Raw genomic sequence first — 26,864 nt, 5'->3', positions numbered from 1 at the left:
CCCACCTCATCTAATGCAATCACATTTAATTAGCAGATCTACGCATGTGTCAGCATTGTGTTACGCCAGGAACACTGACTCACACTTAAAGGAGCCTCCTCTTGTGTGGCAGAGGCTGTATTACTCCTTTCAGTCAGGTTTCCACAAACTACACCCAACAGAAACCGCTCTTCTAAAAGTCACCAATGTGTTCTCGTTTACAGCAGAGTATGTATTTTCTGCGCAGACATGTTTTTATTTTACCAGGCAGTATTAGAGAGCTTAGTCCGATATGGGATGACATCCTGGTATGGCAACCTTACTGCAAAACTAAAAGCTAAACTCACTCGTTTGGCGCACACGGCCATGAAGGTGATAGGAAAAAGCGTCTATCAGACCTTTCAGTTTATTTATGAACAATCTGTTCTTAGTCAAGCCCAGAGGATAGTAAATGACCCTTCCCATATTCTTCATTTAGTATACGAGTCCCTCACTGCAAACTCAATCGTTTTAAGAATTCATTTGTTCCAACGTCCATCAAACTCCTTAACAATGCTTGAGGCCGAAGTTTGTGCAATAATTTGTATAGTGCTTATATTATGGTGATCTTTTAGCTTTTAGTATTATTTATGAAGTGTATGTATTTGTTATGTTATGGGATATGTGCAATACTGTTATTTAATTGTCAGTTATGGTATGGCTGAGGATGTATTGTTTGCTGTCATTGTGGCTGTCAAGACATTTATGGCACAGCTGCATAGTCCAAAACAAATTTCCCTGAGCAGGACAATAAAGTATATTGTATTGCCTCGTATGACGGCTGCAGATAACTGTCCTCAATCAAATTCCATATGCATTGTAAAATACTGTTGCTCACCTCTGGAGCATTTTACATGGTTTGCAAGGTCTACTGAGCAAAAATTACTGGTTGTCCCTCAAACCTACTATTAGTCTTGAGGTGACTGTAGGCTGTGGCACCCAAATGCTCTCTCCTTATCCTTGTTATCCATTATTATCCTGTCTTGTGAAGCTATTGAAACTTTTTTTGGGGGGGGTCTGGCTTTTGATTGGTGTGTCTGAATACACCCTGTCCTTTCTTGCTTTTTGAAAAAATGTTATTCCATTGGAAGGTGCTACATAAACACATTTTACTTACTTTTAATTAAACATACACTCTGTGCACACGCCCCCTCCCCACACAGTATAATTGTGCCTTGTTTGTTAATTAATATATTTGGAATATGCAGATGCATGAGTGTGTGTGTGTGTGTGTGTGTGTGTGTGTGTGTGTGTGTGTGTGTGTGTGTGTGTGTGTGTGTGTGTGTGTGTGTGCAGCGTTGATGATGGTGGTGGCAGGGGATCAGAGGAGCAGTCAGAGGAAGAGGGTTTAGAGGATAAGGTGTGGGGTGGAGGGTAAGAGGGAGGATCTGCAACCCCTCTGGCCGGATGTGAGCTAATCTTGTCTGGCACACTGCGGCATCTGGAGCTGCTGATGGGGCCGATCGGTTGTTTTGTTGGGGGATGACGGTCAGAGATGCAGCTGAGGCTTGGTGTTGTTCTCCCAGGGGCTGTGAAGATATTGGAATCGGAGAGGCAGGGTGTGTATGTGTGCGTTTGCCCGGGCGGGAGATTATAGAGTCTGTAATTTGGCGTTAATATAGGCCAGGTCTGGAGCAGAGGGTCACTTACAACTGGGGCTGTGAGATGACTCATGTTAGGGGTTCAGAGTTCTATTTTTGGGGGTGTTCTGTCTTTGTCTCTGAGAGTTTTGAAAGGATCAATACAGGACAGGACAGGACAGGAGAAGAGAAGGAAGGAGAGGAGAGGAGAGGAGAGGAGAGGAGAGGAGAGGAGAGGAGAGGAGAGGAGAGGAGAGGAGAGGAGAGGAGAGGACAGGAGAGGAGAAGAGTGGAGAGGAGAGGAAAAACAGGTTGACTTTGCATCAGGGGAATCAAAATGTAAAATTACAGCAGAGTGAGGGAGTGAAGGGAGGTGCAGTGTGTAAAACAGGATTGCCAAGAGGGGACAGAGAGGATTTTGATGCTACTTGTTTTCTTGGCTGTTTGTTGATGTCTCTCTGGCTGTTGTTGTTGGCTGGATGGTGGAGGAGCTTTAAAATTGGGTCAGGTGTTTGTCTGAGCACGTGTATGTGTGTGTGTGTGTGTTTGTGTGTGTGTTTGTTTGTGTGTGTGTGTGTGTGTGTGTGTGTGTGTGTGTGTGTGTGTGTGGTCCTTGTGTACAGACAGCTCAACTGTCAGTGAAGACGTCCTGACAGGAGTAACTGTGGAGCTGCAGCTCAGCATTGTCCGGCTTTGACGTCACATCAGTCCGTGAAAATCGGATCCATGGACGGGTTCAGGGAAGGGTCTTTGTTTCTTGGTTTACTGGAAAACTGCAGGTGGAGTTTGGAACCACTGTGAATATGGTTTATGAAAATGGATATGTGGCATTTTTAAATAGAAAACAGCATTTATAATTTATTTTTCAATATAACATTGAGTATTTGTTGATATCTTAGAACTAAACTTCAGTTTAACCTCCATCTAATATTACTTGGTGATGTAGGGTTATTATTGCCACCCTAAAATCAAGATGCATACCTGGATTGCCTTTTCACTATTCATTTACTTTTTCCAGACATGTTTCCTTTTCCTATTAGCGAGTTGATCAGTGCCGGTCAAACTCAATATGACTGGTTTGCTCTCCAAACAATCAGAGACCTTGGGATTTTTAGCCTGGTTTTTACAAACGCTCAAAACCTTGGGTGTCACCGAGATGGAAAATTTTTGCAGGTTTTTGAAATCCCCAAAGAAATTGGGACCTCAGTGTCCTCAGTGGTAGATATCATTGTGATTGTGGATCTTCAGTCTGAGGGGTGTGTGGTCTGGAGTAGGAGACAGAGTAGAAGATTAATGTTTTTACAGCATGTTTATAGTAGAATCCTTTTGAAATGTGGGTGTAGAGTATGTGGCAGGGGACGAACAGTGAAACTGTCCCAATGGGTTATTTAGTAGCTTATTTTTGGAAAGTGGAACAAAGTGACGCCAACGTGGACTTTGATGGAGAGATGAAGAATCCATTGTGCTTAGCTGGGCTTTCACAGTTTCTCTTTGACTCAGCAGCAGATGCACCCAAAGGATGTATTTCGTCTTTTCTGAGTCCTCCACAATGGTACAGTATATCGATCTATTGCGAAAAAAGAAAAAAGTTAAGAGAAAGAGCGGAGGCACATTGACACAGTTTTAAATAAAGGCAGCGTGTCGTGTACCTGTGTGGTATTTCACAGATTCTTTTAGAGGTGAGATGTAACTGTCACTTTTTCTCTAATGGAAAAATCTCACTTCCTGATTCATTCTTTGCCACTCTCACTATCAATGTCAGCCCCCCACAACCTGCACCTTCACAGCTGAAAGTAACAACTGTTCTCAGGCGTTATGCGTCATCAACACACATTCTAGGAAATCAGTTGCAAAAGCATGTTTACAATTACATTAGATTGGATTTAATTATAATTACAACACAAAAGAGAGAGGCTCTGTGAATTGATTTTAAGGCTAATTTCATTTTGTCTTTTTCAATTGGTTACCTCTTTTCTGTTAAAACAGTAGGCTACAAGATGTTTCTTTTTCTTTCCCTTAAATTGTACAGGCAGGACGTCACTTTCCACTAGATTGCTGCTCATCTTGTTGTGCGCTCGAGCTCAACGTTGTTTCACCACAGCTACGTCCTGCTTCACGCATTTTAATTGTGAGCACAGAGGTCACCCCATGCACGTGTACACAAAGCTTGCAAACACTGATATGATTTCCCCATGGCCTTTGCCTTTGTTGTTCATCGGTAAAAGACATCTTCTTTGCTTTAGTAGTCAAATGGTTCGTCTGTGCTGGATGGCTGTCACAAATTGTGTGTCTGTGTGATGCGCGTAAGAACATTTGTTTTCTTGTGCCTGATCTAAATTGACGTTTTCAGCCAAAAAAACAAAAATCCTCCTGGCCACCATCTTTGACATGGCTCGATATCACTCATGTTCCAGTAGCTGATGGCTCATACAGTAAGTGCAGGGATGAGCTGTTCGGCCCCCTTGTCATCAGTCATAGTTGGTCACTTATCAGGGCCATTAGTCTAAAGAGGAACTGTTAAAAGAGAAATGACCTTTGGGCTTATAGTACTGATTTTACAGCTACATTGTCTCTGCGTGTTCAGTGTTGTGTGAATGTCATCACTTGGGGTGCAATTTCACACTAAGTGACTCTTGATAACTTCTCAGATTGTAGCTACATTAGTTTAGTTTACTTGGACAAATTAATGCATGGGGGGCGGGGGGGGGTGCATCAAAGACTTGACTCAAGAAGTGACTCATTGAGTTATGTAACACAATTTTGGAATAGTAAATACATGAGGCAGGGAGGAAATAGCTTCAGCTTTTTTTTTCAGGTGAATTTCTCAAAGTTGTGTTCTCGCTTTATGCATCCACAAATCACTGCAGCAAAGTTTTGACTATTTGGGAAGGAGGCAATCAATAATATAACTCGAGGAAGCATACCCAGCAGCCAGTTAGCTTAGCTTAGCGCAAAGCCTCTTAATCTTATTAACATGTTATCTCATTTGTTACCCTGACACAGCCAGGCTAGATGTCTCCTCTCTCTAGTCTTTATGCTAAGCTAAGCTAACCGACTGCAGGCTGTAGCCTCACACAGACATGACAATGGTATCAATCTTCTCAGTTTAGCTCTTGGCAAGAAAAGCGAATAAGCTAACTCTTCCTTTAAAGCTGTTTGCATATGATGAATAAATGGGCGCTGCAGGGATTTGAAAACATCCCTATAGTGAATTCATCCTTCTCAAAATGTGTAGCAACCATAGAAACCATAGAAAGCTGGTGCATTGGTCTTCTTAGGCTTACACCACATCTCAATGGCACATTTTAATACCACAGTTCAGTGACCAAATCACAGCTGAGAGAGGCTCGAGAGAGACAGAGACATAAATACCGAGAGAAATACAGAGGAGTGGGGAAAATATACAGAGAGATGAAGAGAGACAGAGGGAAAGAGCAAGCAGCGACAGCAGATAAAATAGGCAGGAGAGGGAAAAGCTTACAGTGGATGGGGTGGGGGATGGATGGTGGGGGTCTGCTTTAAGTTCTTATTTCTCTATTTTCTCATACTGACAGTAGAGATGAAATAAAACCAGTCAGTCCTCCTCTGGGAGACAAACCCTCCAGAAGGTCTCCTCCTTTCCTTTCTCCATCTCTCTTTTTTTATTCAATTTTTTTTCAGACTTAATTCTATCTTTACCCTGGCCTTTTATCTCTGTCCCTCTCTTCTCTGGATCAACTGCATGGGGAACAAAAAAGTTGAAAACAATCTGTAGCAACTCCAAAAAATATTTGGAGATCTACACTATGCACTTTCTTGATGAGAAATATATGAGAAAACTGAGCAACTAGCACTTAGTTAGCTTAACACAGGACTGGTAGTAAAATAGAAAAAATGGAAAACTCATTAAAACACAGAAAACATTTGAATACAGATTAAAACAAATACAACAATAGCCTATATCAATAAGTAGACCTACTACATGTTAAAAGCAGAGCGGAATAGGTGGGTTTTGAGTAGTGACTTAAATGATGTGGGGTCAGTGGTGTCTCGGATGTGTTTGAGGAGAGAGTTCCAGAGGGTGGGGGTAGCAACAAAGAAGGCTCTGCGCCGCCAGGTTCTGTGCTTGGTCTTAGGGACAGTGAGGAGAATGGCATCAGAAGAGCAGAGGGTACGTGGAGGGATGTAAGGGTGGAGAAGGTCCGAGAGGCCTGGTTGTGGAGTGCTTTATGGGTGAGGAGGAGGATTTTAAATTCTATCCGTTGTGATAATTGAGCCAGTGGAAGTTCTGGAGGACAGGGGTGATGTGGTCACGGGAGCGGGTGTGCGTGAGGAGGCGTGCAGCAGAGTTTTGAATGTACTGGAGTTTATTGAGTTTGGAGGTTGTACCATAGGATTCTGTTGAGTGGGTATGAGACAGATTTGAATTTGGTGGGAGCTAGTTGATCCAGAAAGGAGGAGAGGATGCTGTTGTAGTGGTTAACTAGTTCGTCGGGGTCTTTAGACAGTGGGGAAGGGGAAGTTGACAGAGTGTTGGAAAGGGAGGCTGAGAAGTCCTGGCGGGATAAAGATTTTAAGTTCCTGAAAGATATGGTTCGCTTGTCCTTGGGGAGGGGAGTGGGAAGGTGGATGTCCATGGTGATAGCAGGGACTCAGAGATGTGGAGGTGGATGCTGGAAAGTTGCTGGATGGTGAGACCAGTGGAGCAGACTAGGTCCAGAATGTGGCAGAAATGATGGGTTGGGCTTTGGAGGGCGATAGATAACTGCAATGACCAGGGGAGCAAGACCAGGAAGTTTAAGGGCAATATTTTCAAGCAGGAGGAGTGGATATGGCGATGACTTTGAGGTCTTTTTTATGGGTTGAGGCCACACGGGGTTGGTCAATGTGTGTATCCAGAGGGGGTGGCTTGGTTGAGTGAAAAATAGTCCAAATGTTTGTGCCAGGTTTCAGTGATGCAGAGGAAGTCCAACTTGTTATCAGCGATGAATTTGTTTAGAATAAGTGCTTTGTTGAGTGAACGATTGTTTAGTAGAGGCAGTTTGAGGAAATGATGCTGTGTGATAGGGTGTGAGGAGTGAGGGAGTGGGCGGAGGTTGGGATTTGACTGTTTCCTATTTTTCATTGAAAGGTTGTTTTTTTTGCATAGTTGAGCCTGTTAGGATGGTGGGATCTGGCTGAGATCATAGGCTGAATGGGGAGAGCAGCAGCAGCAGGAGGTGGAAATGACTGATGGTTGGAAGAATGGATGAACAAGTGCGCGTGGTATATAGTCAATCACGTGCGTAACGCAACTGTTAAGTTTGTTAAGTCCACAAAAAATGTAATTATTATGATCATTTTTGAGTAATTTCATTACCCTGGGCAAAGCCTTGTTGTTTACACCAGTTTCAAGAGTCTGTGCTAAGCTAATCTCACAGGCTACGGGCTAGCTTCACATTCATCGATCATGTTTATGTAACCAAACTCTCACCAAACTCTCTGCAAGAAACTTTATAGCCTATTTCCCAACTTGTTTAATTACTCCTTTTAAGAATAGGACTGCTAACTATCTTAAATCGCTACAGGCCAGTTCAACTAATCTCTTGGAGACACTGCAAACCTGCCAGAACAAGTAGGCCTACTTCTTTTTTTTTTTTGTTTAAGTAAATTATCTCTGTGACGTCTTGACTTGAGGGTTTGTGTCACATCACACAGCCAAAAAAACCTGTGGCTCTTTGGCCTCTGTCTGTTGAGAATTATCTCCATGACTTATGATTATTGTATTTCCCTCAGAGCAGCTCTGGCTCTGAGACTCTATTATGTAACTACTCGCATACAGGGATTCCTTTATTACAGTTAAAAGTTGCCTGTTGTTGCTGATATGGACCCAATCTCCTGAAATAACCAGCAGCTCTTAATCATAAATGCGTACCGATCTGTCCTAATTTTCAAGATTTTGTGGTGTGAATTCATTGTATGAGGTGGTTCAAAGTTACACAGACACTGTGTGTTTTCAAAAGCTAAAGACAATTTTTCTTTTCTCTTTTTAAGTATAAATAATGTTTGTTTTCTCCCTGAGAGATAACTGACCTGAGAAGAGGAGAGACTTCTTCTTACTTTACAGTGCTCATATCATTTCTCTGTGAGAGGCTCCTTATTGAGCCGTCAACACACTACACGACTAAATTGCCTACACCAAGCATCTTTTGTCATTCTTCCCCTCATTCGCTCCGTCTCAGCTCCCTAACTGTGCTCACACACACACACACACACTTACTCCCTCCTCATTCATCCACTGTGGCAGGCGGGCCGTGCTTCTTTAATGCTGCAGGAGGAGCTGAACCTCTCACTCTTTCACTGACATGCAAGCATCACACGCATGCAAGGGAATGATACACACTTACTTACAAATTCACATGTGTGCATCAAAAACACACACACACACACCCTGTTCTGGTCACTATGGTCACAGACAAGCTGTCATACATGAGACCTGTAAGCCATGGATGGGCGGTCACACCGTCACACCAACAGACACACACCGATGTGTCGACACAAGATATAATCTGTGATTTGCAGTGAGCATGCATACTGATAACGCCTTGACACGACCATCGGTTACTGACACACGCACGTCGCGCTCAACTGACAGCTGGAGGTGTCAGTGTGTCTGTGTGAAGTATTGCAGACATCTGCAGCAGTTTAGAAACTGAACAGCAGATTAGAGAAGGAGGGGTTGGGGCAGAATGAGAGAACGGCGAGATCAGGGAAGTGAGAATAAACTGGAGGAAGTCTAGAGTGAGAGAGATAGATGGATGACCTTCGCTCATCTTGAATTGTGCTGGCACAGAGTAAAAGTTTTAAAAATAACTCCGCTACTCATCTACAGTATATCTCATCTCGCCGTGTGTTCCATCTCTACAATCTATTTCATTTTCCCTCCTTCAGTCTTTCTCATTCTTGTTCTCTCTTAATCTCCCTCTCTCTCGTTTTTCTTTTACTTGGAAAAAGAACATAATCTCTCAATCGCTGTGGGCCTTAATTACACTGGATCAGGGAGATGACAGGGCACTTGGAGAGTGTTCTTTGTGTGTGTGTGTGTGCGATGAAGTTGAGACAGATGTTGTCTGTGTTGTTAAAGCACACAGGTTCTCTCATGTCTCTGGGTAATAATTAATAAAACCTTCATCATCTGATATTCATCTACGTTATCCTCTTTTTCTTCCTCTTAAAAAACCTTTTACTTTCATAAACCCTTGCTGCTGATAGCTGGAGTGAATTATAGTTTTTAATTGATCGAAATTAGATAGATATAAAAAGCTCCTGAGCTGAGGAAAAGTAAATACAATATAGTTTCTAAAAAAAAATCATTAAGCCTCCATTGTTATTCTATAGCATTTGAATGGATTCTGATCAGCTGTGTGGAGATGGGCAGCAACAGTCCACTGTCTCATCTCTCACAATGTGTAGACTTTTTAAAGTTATTCTTTGGTCATTTAGCCTTTATTTAAACATGTGGATTTTAATTTGAAAAGCAAATTTTTCCCCCCAGATTCTTTTTTATCTTTTTTCTTAAACACATACTCGTACCATTACACATGTATGGAGGGTTTTTCATGAAAGGTCAGACATCAGACAGCTTTTAACATATGCTGTCAGTCCAAAATAGTGGTAACATAGAGTTTCATGTGTGAATATGAAAACCAGCTTTAATATCACACCGTCCCAGACTTTAAAATGGTCATATCAGAGCATGGGGGTGCTAACAACCGCCTTTTAGCTAGTAGGAGACAACATTTCATTTCGAGATGGGCCTGGTGTGACGTCCATAACAAAAAGAAAATGCTAGATGAAGCAAGGTTGCAATTGCATAACACCTGCAGGAAATGTGAGCTGGATGTGGTGAACAGTCACCCAGACACACTTGAAATGTTTTGTTTCCCTTTTCCTTTCCTCAGTATTTGCTATGTAATGTTAATGCATTACATTATTGGTGAATCCCTAGAGGGAAAGTCCTTGCTCCGTCTACATCCTTTCCTTAATCTTTACTCTTCTCTTCACCTTCTTCACTCTGTGGCTCCATAAATCCTCACTTATTAAGGTTTTGGCATGCAGTGCACACACTGGCCCACGCCTTGTTGCCCCCAGACAAACAGCTGGTGGCAGTCACAGAGCCCCGCCAGCAGGGTGCAGCAGAGGGTGCCGGACAACTAGGGACAGCGGTGGGGCTAATGGAGATCGTTCACAGACGGTCAGGATTTTGTGCTCAGTGTGTGTGTGTCAGTGCAGGGCTAAGGCTGAATGGAGTAAGGCAACGTAGACACAATGGTGCTCGTAATTGCAATAGGGAGGGAAAAGTTAGACAGAAATCAGATAATAGAGAGGAGTGAGAACTCAGAAGAATACAAACCCAGAAGCAAAGCAAAATAAAAAAGGGAGACAGATAACACTGCTGCTCAGACAGAATGACTTAATTTTCAAAGAGTACGGAGGCTAGAACTGTGTCAATCCAAAAGTCAGTCAAAAAACTTCACATTTAGATTTAAGTATACGCCGATTTTCTCTTTTTCTTTTTCTCCACAATATGGCCTCATCATTTTTGGGACACTGACTGAGGGTGAGAGAGGAGAAAAATGAGGACATACAGAGTGAAACTGAGAAGGCAGAGAAAGAAGGGCAGGGTGGAGGTGTCGCTGAATGCCATCCAGTCATCAGGGAGTCGGTCCTGCTTGTTCACAGAGCTCGGCGGCTGAATAGAGAAAAGAAATTCTGGGACGAAACAAGCCCATGCTCATTTACTTTCTCTGAGCTTGGAGCGGTGCCCATCAGACTAGATTCAGGAGGAGTTTGGTGAGCTTGAATGCCAAACTGTGCTTGTTCTACGGAAAGATGGATCACTTATAGCAATCTGCCAAAGATGTTTCAATAAAAAAACATCATGATGACATCAACACTGTTTCCAGCACCACTCTATTATCATTTCTTTTTACAAACAGGGGAAATTAGAGTTTTACATCATTAAAGGCTGACACACACACACACACACACCTACTCTGTGATGTGTTTAGAAATATGGGGGAGTTGTATTGACTTCCGTTGCATATTAGGTCCAGTTATATAACAGTGCGATCACGGTGAGATGTCCAGATTTCTAAAGATAAGCTGGCAAGTTACTTAGCAACCACCACGGAGCAGGATAGGGGAGCAGGTTTGATTGCCAATGAACACTGGCCAAACTCTCTTAATCACAGCAACAAGGCACATTCCACTCCAAAAGTGGCTATTTTTATTTGTGCCATTGGCCTCATTTCATTGTATTTCACAGTGTTGTTAAATTATTGTTTCCCAATCAACACGGAATTCATCAAAATCTCTGGTACAATTTTTTTATACAGTGCGAAAAAATGTAAGTCATACACATTTAAATCTTACTTACATTTGTCTGGCATCATCTGCTTTGCACAGACTCCCCAAGACCCACAGTGAAACCCCTGTAAATGTCATCGCCTGCTCTTTTAATTCCAAAATATGACTCACACATACTAAAAAAAGGCTCCACTGATAATCGCCTCTATTCTTCACTAATTCTATTGATTTAGATTTTCAATAGACTTTCCATATTGTGGACTTGTCTTTATAAATCCTGCATCAGCTCAGCTGCCATGGTCTTGCTTTGTATTGTTTTCTTAGTGAGCACAGGCCTAAATTAAGACTTAACTAGTAACACACACAAAAACACAAATCAAAGTAAAAGAAAATAGGAAATAAAAGCTCCTGCAGTATTTTGGAGGAGAAAAATGAACAGGACAGCACTGAACGCAAGCCAGCTCTGACAGCTGACAGCTGTGGAGTTAAAGGGGCGGATGAGAGGACCAAAGGCCAAGAGTGTTGTTATCAACCCAAAGCTGTTCCACATTATTATTGTATGCTAAATGCAGATTGTGATGTGATGTGCTGCACCCAGGGGAGATCAGATGATGACAATGTTGTTTTAATCTTCACTGTTGCTACCCATATGACAATACTTGTTTTTTTCTTTGGTCTGACCAGAGCGCCATCGAACTCAGAGAGGAGTCAAACGTTTTTAACACAACTCCATGAACCCACTAAGAAGATGAGGGAGCTCGTGTCCTTATAAAGTTCTCTCTCTGTATTTGGTTTGCAGCTACGGGGACCATGTTCAGCATTTCAAGGTGCTGCAGGATCGCTGCGGTCAGTACTACGTGTGGGACGAGCTCTTCTCCTCTCTCAACGAGCTGGTGGAGTTCTACCATAGCAACAGCATCGCTAAGGAGAGGACCGTCTTTCTGAGAGACCCCGAGCAATTTGCCAGGGTGAGCATGTGAGCCCTTGTTTGTTTTTTGTTTTTTTTTGTGGGTTTTCTTAATGCCATTCAACTGCCTGAATTCCTTACAACATTTTTTTTCCATATCTCTGTTTACCATAGCAACTACAGCAAATGAGACAAATAACTAATTTTACAAAATAAGCAAACAACAAAATAGGATGACAACATCTATTAGTTAAATAACAGGTTGATCAAGTATCAATAAACAAAGTGATTAGAGAAATTCAAACACTTTCAAACGTAACTGTGAGTGATTCATATTCTAACAATAGAATAAACTTGGTTTTTGGGACCATAAATTACATCAAATCTGATTATCACCCAATTCATTTCTGATTATCTTTACAATTTTCGGTATATATAACATACACAAATATATTAAACACCTGGCAATGTTTTGCTTTTCTTACTTGTTTTTATTCACACTGTAAGTCAGCAGTAAGTGCTGCTGCTTCTATCTCTGAACCGCCTCCTTCTGTCTCACTTTGCAGGGACTCACCTAAGTCCTTATCTCTTGTTTGCACTGTCATTTTACATCTACTCTCCAAACCTTTTAAAACGCACCGCTCTTGTCGTCATCTGTCTCCATCTCTCTCCATTTCCCCTCTCCTATATATGCTGCCAGTGAAACTGCATTTTGACAAATGGGATTTATTTATTTATTTTTTACCAATCTGTTGTAAAATCAGTATGTTAGGACAAATATAACAAGCTACCCAGGTGTTCATATTTCATTTCGTGGTGACTTGAAGGCATAACCAGTTTTTTTAATGGAGCTGACAGCTACGGGAACAGCCCATATGTTGGCCAAATTTCGGGAGCTGAGACTGTTGCAGTGCGGTTTTGCTGTAGAGGTGCAGCTTGTAATGAAAGATCACAGGGCTGCCGCCGGTTAGGAGCACAGCCAAATCAGTCATCTTAGGCCCTGAGCCAGAGGAAGTGAGCACTGCTGTGCTAAAGAAAACATATTTTAAAGGCAATTAGGAGCTTTTTTTTTTTACTTCAGACATGATTTAAGTGTTTCATACGAGGTATGGACAGAATGTTACTTTTAATTTGTTGAGATTAGTCCAGTTTCCCTCAGTAGGTCAGGCTGTCATAGTTTTATTCTCATCTGGCTCTCATGCTCTTGGATAATTAATAACAACATGGTGTATTAGAATATGTTATTTAGATTACTTTAAGTGCACAATAACGCTCTGGAAGGAGTCATCAAAGACAAAGATCACAACAACGACTAACTCTAACCCACCATGGGGGAAGCTGCTGTTGTTAAACTCATTATGCAGACAAGATAACGCTGCATGGTAACTATGCCTGGGAGTGTCAGGGAAGCCAGCCGCACCTGCGGGCAAACATGGCGAACCGGGCCGCCGCAGAGCAATTTGATGCACAGCGATCCTGACGTGGCGGCATGTTTGTATCACTGTTAACACCAGCCACGTGCTAATACTCATCACATCCCACTCACTGCTGTAGCTTGGCACCTGAGAATAGACCACCAGTTGTTTTAGAGAGGAGTTGTGAGAGAAGTGTTAGTGAGGTAAGAAAAAAAGCTGCCTTGTGGAGTGGAGAGCGTATTTGATTTCCAACGGGGAGGCCTAACTCTTATTTAAACGATAAGAAGTTCAACAAAGTGACCCGGGGTTCCCAGGAGTAGGTTAGACTGTGTGCCTTTGGTCTAACTCCTGTTTCCATGGCAATACCCACCCCCCACTCTCCTTTTTTTGATAATGTACAGCCCATACTGCTGAGTATTTAGTGATTTAGTGCAGCAGCATACTGAGCTGCAAAGCATGCTCTGTTTTTAGCAATTGCTAGCTACAGTGCATGACGCCACACTGTGTACTGTTTTAGCTCTTCACTACATCTGTGTTCACTCACGCTAAAGTGCCTCTTTTGCTACTTCCAAACAATGTAATAATACATGATTTAAAATGCTCCTGAGATTTCTTTCAAGGGAAAAGACTGAAATGACTCTTTCAGTCTCTGCCTGGTGTCATCTGGGTTCAGTCTAGTCTCTGTTTTGCTTCTTTTCCCATTCTCTGTGCTTATACAGTATTTTAATTCAGCCAGACTTCCTGTAAAGCTGCTCTCATTAATGTGTTGTTTTTCATGTGCGAAGTAGTCACTAAAACACAACCCATTGAATCACATATTGATCAGCACTGACCTTGTAATCTGAATAGCAAGTCAGATTTCTTTAAAAAAAAAAAAAAGAGTACAAGACTGTTTTGGGGACGTTAAACATCTCAGACTTGTTGTGTTTGTCCTCAGTTGAAAAATCGGTGGCCATCCTAACGGTGTTTGGAAGCTGTTAATGTCCTTTAAAAGGCATCAGCCCAAAGCAACTCTAAAACAGATGAGAACAGCTTCCAGGTTTCTTTGCCCATCATGCTACCATCTGTTTCCCTCCTGCAGATGGGGATCTATTTGTGACCGCTGCTTTGAATCGTCTGGCTCACTTTGCTGCAAAACGGCCCACAGCTTTAAAGCTCACAACTCTGCATACTCTGCAAAAAGACACTATGTGGCCTCTAAGGTGTTGGAGACCAACCACGGCTGCTTTGTGGTTTTCTGAGGTAGTTGGAAAGGAAGTGATATTAGTCTAATGAGACCTTTATGGAAATGACACTTGTGCACACATCCTACTGTGTGGGTGGCCTTTCCCACAGAGGGATTTTTAGAGTTTATTATTATTATTATTATTATTATTATCATTATCATTATTATTATTATTATTATTATTATTATTATTATTAATAATAATAATCATACATTTTATTTGATTAAAGCAGATAACAGCGGCACGGCCGTTTCGGCTAATGCTGTGTTCAAGGCAGGCTTTTGAAACCGTAAGTTACAGCTTCAAGTCACAACTACGACTTGGTAGCGTTCCAGGTAACCCGTAGCTCGTGTTTTTACCGTCCTGTTGTCTGTGAAAGTTCCCTATAACGGCCACTCGTAACTTCCGACCCGTGAACTCGTACCAGATCGAACTGGTATGACTTCACAGGAAGGAAAAACACAAAGTACGAGTTTCCTTGAACGCACCATGAGTTAGCAGCCCCCGCCCTTGTCAGGCATCAATTGGTCCTCGTGCTACGTCACCACATTCACGCGCATCCCTTGGCTGCACACACAGCCCTTCATGCCGTTCTCTCCCCTCATTGGATAACACTTGTATCCCACAAGGAAAATTTTCTCCTCGGGTTACAGCAGAGCAGAGTGACGGAGAGACTCGTGTTTAGGCTGAAATACTTCATGTAAGTGATTGCTGACGGAAAATAGGACTATTTAGGACTTATATTAACAAAAACATTCCACTGATATCTGCTTTAAGCTATTTTTTCAAACACTCAAAGCTGCTTTACAAAGACAAAATTATAAAATAGAACAAAGTTAAAATAAAATAGGTGAAACTTAACAGTACTAGACAAATAGTCATACATTAAAAACGTATTCAAAAATTTGCGTAATGATCATGGATTTTGACTTTTCATTCTGATGTGTTTTCCATTACTTCCTAAAAGCTTGGAGCAATAATGTCTTCATAAATATAAAGTAGAGACCTGGAAGTTTGAGCCACGTATGGTTTAGAAAAACATTATCTTGAATAGTCTCATGCATTTTAAAGAACACAGGAAATAAATAAGCCAACAAATACAGAGATACAGCATCAGTGAAGATGAATAGGATCGTGACCACAAGCGACACTTGAAAATGTGATTGGTTGAAATGTGTTGAGTGCGTAAGCCTGTCTGAACCTCATGGTCTTCTGAAGACAATCCACATGTATTGATCTTTGTGACGTGTGAGCTTTACTTCAATAAGTCTGCTCTTTTTTCCCCTTCATCTACTTGCTGTTATGTAACTGTAACGGAGTAGATTGAAGTTCACTAGCCGGCAGCATTTGAGCTTTTCATCAACTTTTATGTTCTTAAACTTGATTTTATGACTAAGATGGTGTTGTGCTGTGACTTGAAATAGCACGGTTTTATCTGGTAGAGCAGCAGGCTTTCAGATGAAGATGACAGGTTTTTGATCCTAAAAATAGGCTTCTGATTCACACAGCAGCACCTCACAAACCTATTTCTTGTTGAGCAACATCTGTTCTCACAGGTAAATGGTCTCAGGGTGTTTGACAAACTTTTTCCACTGGTAGAACTGGAGCTTCCAGAATTTTAGGAGAAATAGCACAAAATTAGAGCGCCACTTATGCAACACATAATATATACACTGTTGGTCATAAAGTTGGAATCATTTTGTTTTAAGATACATTCCTCTTTTTACTCCTTTTATAAAGGATAATTGTGGGCTATCAAGAATAAATCACATTGTCACAATCATTTTATGAGAAGAGGTAAAACAAAATGTTTTATTCCAACTTCAAGGTTCTTCTAATAAATTAGTCATGTGCTTTTGATTTTAACTGGATGACTTGTGGGTGCTCTGGTAGTAAATTGACAATTTACAGATTATTTTTTAATGTTTCCTGTTTAAAGCAAACACAAACTGTGTCCCAATTCAACGGCCTATGAACTTGTTTCACCTCTTAGCCATTGTGCTAACATGCATATAGGATAGTGAACTGAAATGAGACAACCTTTCAGGTACTGTTGCAAAACAGTGCATGGCTCCTTGTGCTTAGCTATGACAACCCTTAGGTTGCTCAAGGCTTTGTATGGTTTAACTGGTTGGTTTTATTACTGGTGCAGAGTGAATCTTGTGATAGGTTGGGCCATGAAGGATCTACCCGTTTGCATCCTTAATTGCCCAGGATGAAAATGCTGCGTTCTGTATGTTGTAGTTGAAGGAGGCAGCCAATCGGCTTTGAGATGGATCCTCCGAGGTATGCATCCTCAGATAGACAAGCTTTAGTTGACTTTATGTATCTCACGTACACACATAAACGCGTGCTCTTGGATATAAAATTTTGCAGCCCTGACTCCAAAAAACGTTCTGAAGATGTAATTAAATGGTCGCAGTCTGCAGCCCTATAGTTTCATGCATGTTGTAAATCACTGGGGAGTCAATGCAGCTGGAGCAGGTGCAAGCCAGGAATTTAGCTCTAGGGCGTTATGAAGGTAGTTAAATGAAAGATAATAACGGCCATCCCATGGGAGTGAGATAAAGTGTATGACCTACATACTGTTACATTTTAAATCTGTTAATATGAACAGCTACAGGAAAATATTTTCTCGTGTTTATAAAGATATTTACGTCGTTCTGCCACCAACACTGGCTAGCACCGTAGCTTGGATGAGGTGTGGGTGTCCAGAGCTCAAATCGCTCATGTATAATTAACAATCATTCTGTGACCATTAAAATGATCCACTGGATCTATGGTCTGCCATGACTGATGAGCTCAAGCCAAATAATACTGACAGATGTATGAATTATGAACAGTGGGTAAGGAGCTGAGAGAGATTCTGCATTATTTTCCAGTTTTATGGGCAATTGTTGTCTAATAAATCTGACTGAAGACTTAAAAAGATGTTCATGCTCATTAATTTTATTGCTATTTTACACTTCATATATTCGCTCTACTGATGTCAGACCCAGTTAGTCAGCTGGGTGTAAGTTTCTGAGTGAGTGAACAGACATTACCACTCATCTCTTTGGTCATGACTCTTCAGGTATCTTTGGATAATATTGTGAAATGGAGCTCTTCCAGTGATTTAATCAATGGCTGCCCTTTATGATAGCTTTAACATAGCTGCAGCTAATTGTCCAACAATCTGCAGATTATTTACCCTGTGCATTGATTAATAGTTTTGTCTGTAAACTGTGAGAGGACAGATTAAAAAACGAAGAGGAAAAAAAAGAAAGAAAAACTCCACTGAAATACCCAAGAATTATCCTCTTGCTGTGTCTAACTGTCAGTTTTCACATTTTTTGGCACTTTTAATTGAAAAACGACTGAAACTAATCAACAAATAAGCTGCCAATTAATTTCTTGTTCACTGATTAACTGACTAATCATTTCAGCTTTATTCCTCAGGCTGTTGCTGCTCTATTAACAAAACTCTCAGTATGATGAGTCATTAAAGACTTCTCTGCACATTTTGGAAATCACATCAGGAATGAGATACACAAAAATAATCACAGCTCTGCTGTTCAGTCTAAGAGCTCAGACTGTGGCATCAGATGGGACGATACAACAAGCTTCCTTCTATTTAATTCTATTACATTTTACATCAATTCAAATGCTTTCAGTGTCCTATGATGTGATACATCCAAGATGAATTCCATATAAAAATGGACTCTGCCACATTATACATAGCCCACTGTTATTAGCTCTGGGTCAGAAGTAATGCCATCACGTCATTAACATGATTATTTAAGGTTCATTGTGACAGTACAGTACTTATTGTAGTGTTATTAATGTGGTCATACTGTAGGTCACCATGCTGTTCTGCATTATTGTTTAGACAGAGAGGCGCTTGCGTGCCAGTTGGGCTTTGTTTACATACATGACTACAGATGAATATGTTTTCCGACTTTTACCCGTAATTCTCATGGGAATACGTGAACTAACACTGAGGCAGCAGATGTGATGGAGAGAAATACAAAAGCAGCAATCACTGATTTTTCTTTAAAAATCTCCTCTAAATTTTCTTAAGGTACGTGCCTTGTTTTAAATCCTGACTGCAAACCTTATTGACCACTGCAAGGAAAGCACCAATGTAATAACTGATTTAACAATTATTAAAATGATTTGAATTTACATTTTGCAGGTCATATAGACTCAGCAACCTTGTATCACTTCAACATCAGCACACTCCCGTGTGACTTTTCCTGAACTGTAGGTCACCATGCTGCTTCATCATGACCTGGAGATAAGGTCACACATGTCCCATAGCTGAGGGTGGCGTGCTGAAGGTGCTGTGTTTACCTACATGACTTTGTGGCCTTAGTCTTAATCTGTCTTTCCACATCACATCACATCACAGCAGCTTAGTCATACCTTTATGTCTCGTAACTGTTTTAATTTATCTTAAGGGGTCAATTATTTTTTCTATGATCTAGCTTTTACACAATTAACAAACAATTGCAACTCACTGTCAAAAACAGGTTACACTGATTAGGTTTGTTGCTGACACCAGGAGTACAATGGGAACGGTCGCGATGCGATACGTAAGCGGGGCGGAGCAGAGTTTTTTAACTAGGGACGCGACACGACACGGCGTTGTTGCAGCTGCCAGCTTCACCTTGTCAAGCCTACAGCAAATGAGTGCACTTTATGTATCTCAACACATTTTTACATCCCTCCTGTTAAGATGGGTTGACAGTACCTTTTTCACAGGTAATTTGCTGACTATGTAGGTTCTCTCTCAGTATTCAATTATTTCAAAGTGCTCCTCAATTTATTTCTACAAATTCCCTGTTTTAGTTGATGAGGAAACCTGATCATATAAACATCCTCACTCTGCATTGTCTTCTTAGAGACGTGACAGATTACAGATGAGCATGGTGTACATGTATCTCAGTCATGTTATCTAACCCCTGAAAAGCCCCTGGATCATGTTACTATGTTACCATGTCAACAAATATTGTCTAATCACAGCAATCTAGTGGCAGCTTGTCATTGGCTAAACACCAAGACAAAAGACCTAGGTGTATCTGAATTATCTGTTTGACTCCCTGATGAAGGCTTGATGCCGAAACGCGTCGTAGTCATTTTAAACATGTCACTGTGACAATGCCAGATTAATTAAAGCCCCAGTATGTAACTTATTTGGCTTTTCATTAGCAAAAATAAAATATTGCTTTCATAAATACATATTTCACTGAAGTTGAATCACACCCGCATACAAATGAAAGCTTTCTCGTACCTTAGAATGAGTTGTTACAAGTCGTTACAAATATACAAGGGGCGACGCACTGAACCGAGGCTGCCATGTTGCATCGCCATTTTTTACGTTGAGTGGCAGCGTGACCGTAGGTAACCATAGAAACTCACCGGAGCTGTCGGCTCGGGGAGAAAGTTTTCCAGGTAACGCCTGTTAAAACTGTCACCACTGTGTAGTGTGAGGAAGGACGGAGGCACTGATGTTGCATTCAGGTGCAGTCAGGTGCAGTCAGGCAGACGGCCGTCGGCAAACCAACCGGATGTCATTTTACTTGACGAGAGAAAGACAGTAAAACGTGGGTCAGGTAAACAATACCACATCACCATGACAACATATTGTCACGCCTGTATTGTTTTGCCTCGTGCTGGCGGACCACTTGTTTACATAGAGGCTTGTTTATCCTGTTACATGCAGCATCTGTTGTCTGTCGGAGGTCTGCCCGATTTCACGTGAATGCAACATCAAGAATACGTTCAGATAACCGCACCGCTAGATGGTGGTAATTCCTACAATACCTTTAAAGGCTTTTTTATGAACTCAAGAATGCCTTGGAGTTTTTCTTTGTTTTTCCAAATATTGTCTAATGTTGAGAGAGAACTGTCTTATTTTAAGCAATATTATGATCTTTTCCTAAACCGCAGGTAGTTTTAGTATCAAAAGGCATGACTGTTATTGTAACCACAGCAAAGACCAGTAGGCCTAGTGGCGGTCTGGTAAGAGTGCTGTTGGTGTGTTATTTGTGGACACCCATATGAGTCATATGGGAAGGTTGAAAGAATGACCCGTATTGTTGATTAGGTTGAGGGACTTATTGTTCATAACATTAAAGTTTAGTTTTTAAATATTTTCATTATTTATAAAGTCACTGTTGGGCTTTGTCCTGGCACCCAATTGAGCCCACGACATGCTCTTACACATATAACTCAGCAGCCTTCACTTTATTAAGGAGTCACTTGCAGAAACGTTGATGTCAGAGAGAAGACAGGACGACTTCAATGGTAGATGCATTAAACCTTTTCCATCCTTTTATATTACTGTTGTACCTATGATCACCCTAATAATATTATTCCTCTTCATTCAGCAGTACTCTTCCCTGCCTTTGTGTTCTAATAGTGTATGCTCTCTGTCAAGTATATATAGTATGGCAACACTATTAATTATTAACGGCATATACTCGGTTCTTCAGTTGCCCATGTACCATCGCTTGCTTTAAGCAGGGACGCTAAAAGCACAATAACACAAAGAGAAATGAGTCCTTACGTCGCTCTCTTTAGACCTTTATATAATTAATTGAATTGAGCACAGAGAAGTCCTTTTAACTTCAAACCACATACTGTAAATGATTCATGCAAACATTGTCTTAGGCTGATTATTCCCGGTTTGACTCATCTTTCTCGCTGTCTCTGACACCACCACATGATCACAGAGACAAAGTCTGTTGAGGACTGGTTTAATCTATGAATCGTGTTCCAGCGCTCTCTGTGTTGTCCCTCCCATTGTGCGATTAGTCTTTCCAAAGTAATTCCACATCAGCTCATTACATGGCCCTGGATCATTTCTTATCTCGCAACGGCAGGATGGGAAATAACTCTCGGTCTTTTCTCTTTTTTCATTCTCCAACCAGCGTATCCCCCTATATCCTTGTGTCTTGAAGCTTTTCCTTCAAACCCAAAGCTTGTGCAAAACTTTGCCCTCTTCTTGACACCTTGTCATTTTCAAGCGGAAACAGAGACAGTGTCACAGTTTCTCTTCTTCTTTTTTTTCAATTTAAAAGCTCTGTGCGCGTGTTTGTATGAGTGTGTGGAGAGACAAATCTAGTACAAAGCTGCAGTCAATTGATGTTATGGAGTAATTTGTTCCACTGCCAGCTCTCGCTGTGGGTTGGAACGGGCGCCGGAGAGGACGCTGATCACAGGGCAGCCGAGTGCAGCTGATATAGAGGGACCATATTTCTCCTCCCAAACTACTATTCCTCACAGCAAACCATGAATGAATGGGTTCTTCCTGTGCTTTCTCTTTTTGTCACACACACACTAGCGGTGGATTGATTCACAAAATCCACAGTTCAATTAGTATCACAGTGCTGTGTTCATGGGTCTCGGTTGTTTCTTTTATTTTCAATTTTTATTACACTCCAGACATACCATAAGGCAGCATAAGACTGACATGTTAATATAGTTGTATTTTTAATTCACTTCTTCTATGGAGTGCATGTTGCACCCAATCCTCTTGTCATGCACTAGTGTGTGTGTGTATACCTCATTACCCAGTTAACCTATGGTCTACCTATATAATAATAATAATAATAATAATAATAATAATACAAAAATATTACATTAGCTGTCATGGGTAAATATAGTCATAGTCACCAGAACTAAATATATTCCATCGTCTTATGTCTGCCCTTAAAGGGATAGTTCAACATTTTGGCAAATTGTCCCATTATCATAATCCCTATAGTCATAGCAGTAGGTTCATTACCTTTAATTGTCGGTGCAAGCTTTTTTTAGAACGGTGGGGCAGAGCCGCGAGCTGCTCAGAGCTACGCTACGGAGGCTCATGGGATTTCTTGGTTTTCCTCATCAAACTCATCAAATACACAATCCAACAACTCCAAAACGCTCTCATGGACAAGTTGTGACCTGCACATTCACCACTCTATGAGATAATAACAGAACGTTACGAGACAGAGTTGTTTTAGAGGCAAATGCTTGTCGAAAAACCACCCTCGACAGGAACGCGCATCAACGGCTCATAATCTGGAGTTGGTCCCCGGGCGCTGCACCGTGGCTGGCCACTGCTCCTCAGGAATGGGTTAAATGCAGAGAAAGAATTTCACTGTACTAGCTGTATATGTGACAAATAAAGTACCTTAGTACCTTATTAAAGGTTTTGCATGAATTTACCTCAAAAACAACTCCATCTCATAACGTTCCGTTATTATCTCATAGCGTGGTGAATGTGCAGGTCACAACTTGTCCACAAGAGCGTTTTGGAGTTGTTGGATTGTGTATTTGATGAGTTTGATGAGGAAAACCAAGAAATCCCATGAGCCTCCGTAGCGTAGCTCTGAGCAGCTCGCGGCTCTGCCCCACCATTCTAAAAATAGCTTGCACCGAAAATTAAAGGTAATGAACCTACTGCTATAACTATAGGGATTATGATAATGGGCCAATTTGCCAAAATGTTGAACTATCCCTTTAAGGGCAGACATAAGACGATGGAATATATTTAGTTCTGGTGACTATGGCTATATTTACCCATTATTATTATTATTATTATTATTATTATTATTACATAGGTAGACCATATATGAGGTATGCTATGACTATAGGGATTATGGCAATGGGCCAATTTGCCAAAATGTTGAACAATCCCTTAAAGCATTTTGATGGTATATCTGCCCTTTTGATGCATACTATCGCCACAGCTACATATAAACTCACTGCACATACTTGCAAGAGGCACCAGCCTGCACAGAGGCCTGCACACACATGCTCACTCACACCCAAACGCTCATGCAGTGTGAACATGTACGCACCCACAAACTGGAGGACTAGACTAGATCAGTGGAACAATAGAGGATAACACCGTGAGGATTTTATAGATTTGTGGGACTGATAGATTGTGTCTGCGTCTCTTGATCCTAATCCTACTGTCTGGTTTGTGAGTGTATTTGTGTGTTTGCTGGTGTGTGTGTGTGTGTGTGTGTGTGTGTGTGTGTGTGTGTGTGTGTGTGTGTGTGTGTGTGTGTGTATGTGTGTGCGCGCGCCTGCCTCTGCCCGGATGCCATTACTGCAGGCCTCGGTCTAAAACTTAGCACTCCGCACCAAGTGAAGCCCAGAATTGCAACACCCATCACACACACACACATAAGGCATTCTTTCCCATCTCTCTGCTCTCCTCCCTGTTTATATCGCATCCACGTAACGTTTCTCTGTGGGAGTGCAACTGACAGCTAAGAGGTTAGTTAAGTTCAAGACACTCTCCTTAAAATAGCTGCTTTTATTCTGCTACTCTTAAACTGCTTTTACTTCTGTAGTCAGCGGAGATCAGAGGGGGTCGGCTATCAGGGGAGCAGGAAAAAACGCTACTTCTTGCGATCTCAAAGAAAACACAGGGAGACGGAGAAAGTGCATCGTCTGAGGGCTGAATTGAAAGCAGCACACCTTGCCTTGCGGTTGTTTTAGTAGGTGTGCGTGCGTAGATGTGTACTCTCATCACGGCCTCACATCATCACACTGTCTACCTGTCTGCCTTTCTCTATTCTCTTTCAGTCTCCTATGATTTCCTAATCTGCACATAACCATTTTTGTTATTTATTCTGTTTAAAACTCAGCGCTAATGAAGCCCAACTGGAGTCAATAATGAACAAAGTTTATGAGGACAGGAGCTGTGTGGCGAGATTTACATGTTTCATGAAGGTGTACATGATGAAATACACAGCTTATTTACCAGCTTAAACCACAGCATGCAGCTGCAATCTAAAATACCCTAACTTACTGGTGTTTGGCATGTGAAAACAAACTTCTGCGGCCCAGGTATAAGTTACATTTTATACCATCATATCACCAGGTGTGGGGGTGGACAAGAAGTCGTTTATAAATATGACATGACTGTCTCTTTTTAAAGACTACCTGTCCTCTGTCTGACTCTCACTGTCTTGTCTGTGTGTCGGTGTCACATATTCAAACACATGTCCCTTTGTGTTTCTTTCTCCTTGTAATTCTGTCTGACAGCCTTTTTAGGCGCTATCATATCAAATGTCCCTGAAGATACAAAATCTTACGGAAGGAAGGGTGTGATTTGTTTTTTGGGGGAGATGGGTGGTCTGATTTGCAAAAGCTTGAAGCTGGTTAGCAAAACTGAAGACAGTGAGGAGCAATTAGCCTGACAATAGGAGATTTGTCAGGTTTACACATTTGGATGAGAAAGCATATTATGTTGAGACTTTGATGATGAGTTGGATCTAAATCAGACAACTAACTGATACCTGTCTTTTTTTCTTCCCTATTGTATTAAAGTGTTACACTATACAGTATAAAGCACAGCTGTCATGTCATGTCAGGCCTCACACATAATCAGTTGGCGGAGGAGTGTTTATAACTATCAATTAGCACTGAGTATCTGTGCATAGTATCTTTAATGAGTGCGGTACTCATTAAATCTCATCTAAACTCTCTGAGGCATATGCTTCCATATAATGTTTTTAAAAGTTGTTTTTTTTTGTTGTTTTTTTGTTATATAGAAATGACTGAGGCAACGAGAGTGATGCTTCAAAGAAACATTCAATTTAAAAATTAATCAGTTGTATGGCTGTTCAATTGAAGAATACCTCAGAATACATTGCAGGAGCTGAGAAAAACAACTCTATTCACCACAGTGAATTTTTTAATCAAAGGGAATTTTTACAAATCAATAGTAAACCATTTCCTTTAACGTATGTATGAACAACTTATTTTGTATAAGAGTAATACAGTCATATGTTGCCTATGTATGTATTTTAGTAAGGAAGGAAGAGAAATATTTTTTTCTTTGAAGAGAAATTCCAAATTCTTTAGACATAGAAATGCATATAGCAGGTGAGATGTGAGATGGAGGTGAAATTTAACAAAATTTTAAAGAAATGCAACAGTGAAACAAAGCAGGTATCTATTTAGGCTACAGTGCAGCCAAACAAACTATATTTCATCATGCAATTACATTTTAAACATGATGTGAACAGGTTAATGCACAACAGAACACCTGGATAAATCTGTAATTGCAGGTGTGCAGGCTGTCGCCGCATGATTAGAACACTTTTAACATGAAAGAGCAGGAGGAAATGTTCTAGTGAGCAGTATACAGACTGTTACAGAAAGTTATTAACTCTCTCTTTTCTTTTGTCCCCTCCCGCCCTGTTTTTCTCCTTCTCCTCCGCAGCGCCCCCATCACGCACACGCTCTCTTCGACTTCAACCCCCACCACCCGTCACAGCTACGCTTCCTGCGCGGTGACGTCATCGAACTCATTGACTGCTCGGATTCGCTGCGCTGGCGGGGCCGTTGCCATGGGCACGTGGGCTACTTCCCGCCGGAGTACGTCCAGCCTATTTACCAGTGCCAATGACCTGACCCGTCAGTCGAACCGAGGGCCGTCTTGACCCCAGCCCCACCTCACACTGCTCCCCTGCTTGGCACTTGCCCACTCATTTCTGGAGCAGATGACTTATAGGAGCTGCTGCTGAACTGTTCATATGTTACTGGCTCCTCTCATCTTTTTTCTGTGGCATCACATGCCAATCACAAGCCTCGCCCAATCAGCTGCTACAGGCTCATAAATTGTCTCCACTTGAACCCACAACTCCATGCCACTTAAATCATGTAAATAATAATAATGATAATATAATATAAAAAAAAAATCCAGATATGGACCTAAACACTGTGGAGAACTCACACACTTATACACAAGACTAACTTACACACACACACTTCCTCCCAGCCAGGCATAATCATTTATTACAGCTTATCAGCACTGGTGCAGGCGAAGTATAAGCACACAACACACACATACACACTAACCTGTTGGAAAAAAAACCTGTGGCCCATGGGAGCTTGTAGAGGAAGGGCAGGGGGTTTCTCCGCTGCAGATGAGTCAGGATTTGCTCCAGTATTTTGCAGCCGTTCCCACGAGGAGATCCGGTGAGCTGAGCAGAGAGACACAGAGTCATTGTGTTGTGAATATTTGGGCCAGACACTCAGTGGATACTGACACAGCAAATTCCTTTCTGTGTCTCTCTCTCTCTCTCTCTCTCTCTCTCTCTCTCTCTCTCTCTCTCTCTTTCGGTGGACTGGTGTGGTTTTGAGCGTGTGTGTGAAGAGATCTGTGTTTAAAAAGTGGGTTCGAACATGTGTATATCTGCAAACTCTATGTGTGTGTTCAAAGGGATTGAATGTGTGGATGAGTATGTGAATGCTGAGTATTTGCGTGTGTTGATGCTGAGCGTGTGTGTGTGTGTGTACATCCCTGTGGTGTGTGGACAATAGTAAAGGAGGTTGCTGTGCTCCAGTGACCAGTGAGATGCACACTGCCCAGATGCCACTTTGTTTTATAATAGGCTAC

General features: G+C 41.5%; 1 protein-coding gene across 1 annotated transcript in view; it reads left to right on the top strand.

Annotated features, from left to right (window-relative positions):
- The window catches only part of grapa (GRB2 related adaptor protein a), a 33,863-nt gene extending 7,724 nt beyond the window's left edge, over positions 1-26,139 (top strand). The window contains exons 4-5 of the mRNA XM_085784656.1: positions 11,725-11,893; positions 25,686-26,139. Coding sequence (XP_085640782.1) covers positions 11,725-11,893; positions 25,686-25,871 — 355 coding nt within the window. The 3' untranslated portion in view covers positions 25,872-26,139. The remainder of the gene's footprint in view (positions 1-11,724; positions 11,894-25,685) is intronic.
- Positions 26,140-26,864: the final 725 nt, after the last annotated feature.

Source organism: Trachurus japonicus, chromosome 8 (assembly GCF_045865225.1).
Source record: "Trachurus japonicus isolate A0001 chromosome 8, Traja_1.0".
NCBI classification, from domain to species: domain Eukaryota; kingdom Metazoa; phylum Chordata; class Actinopteri; order Carangiformes; family Carangidae; genus Trachurus; species Trachurus japonicus.
The sequence above is the reverse complement of the archived record's forward strand: the minus strand, read 5'-3'. Positions and strand labels throughout refer to the sequence as shown.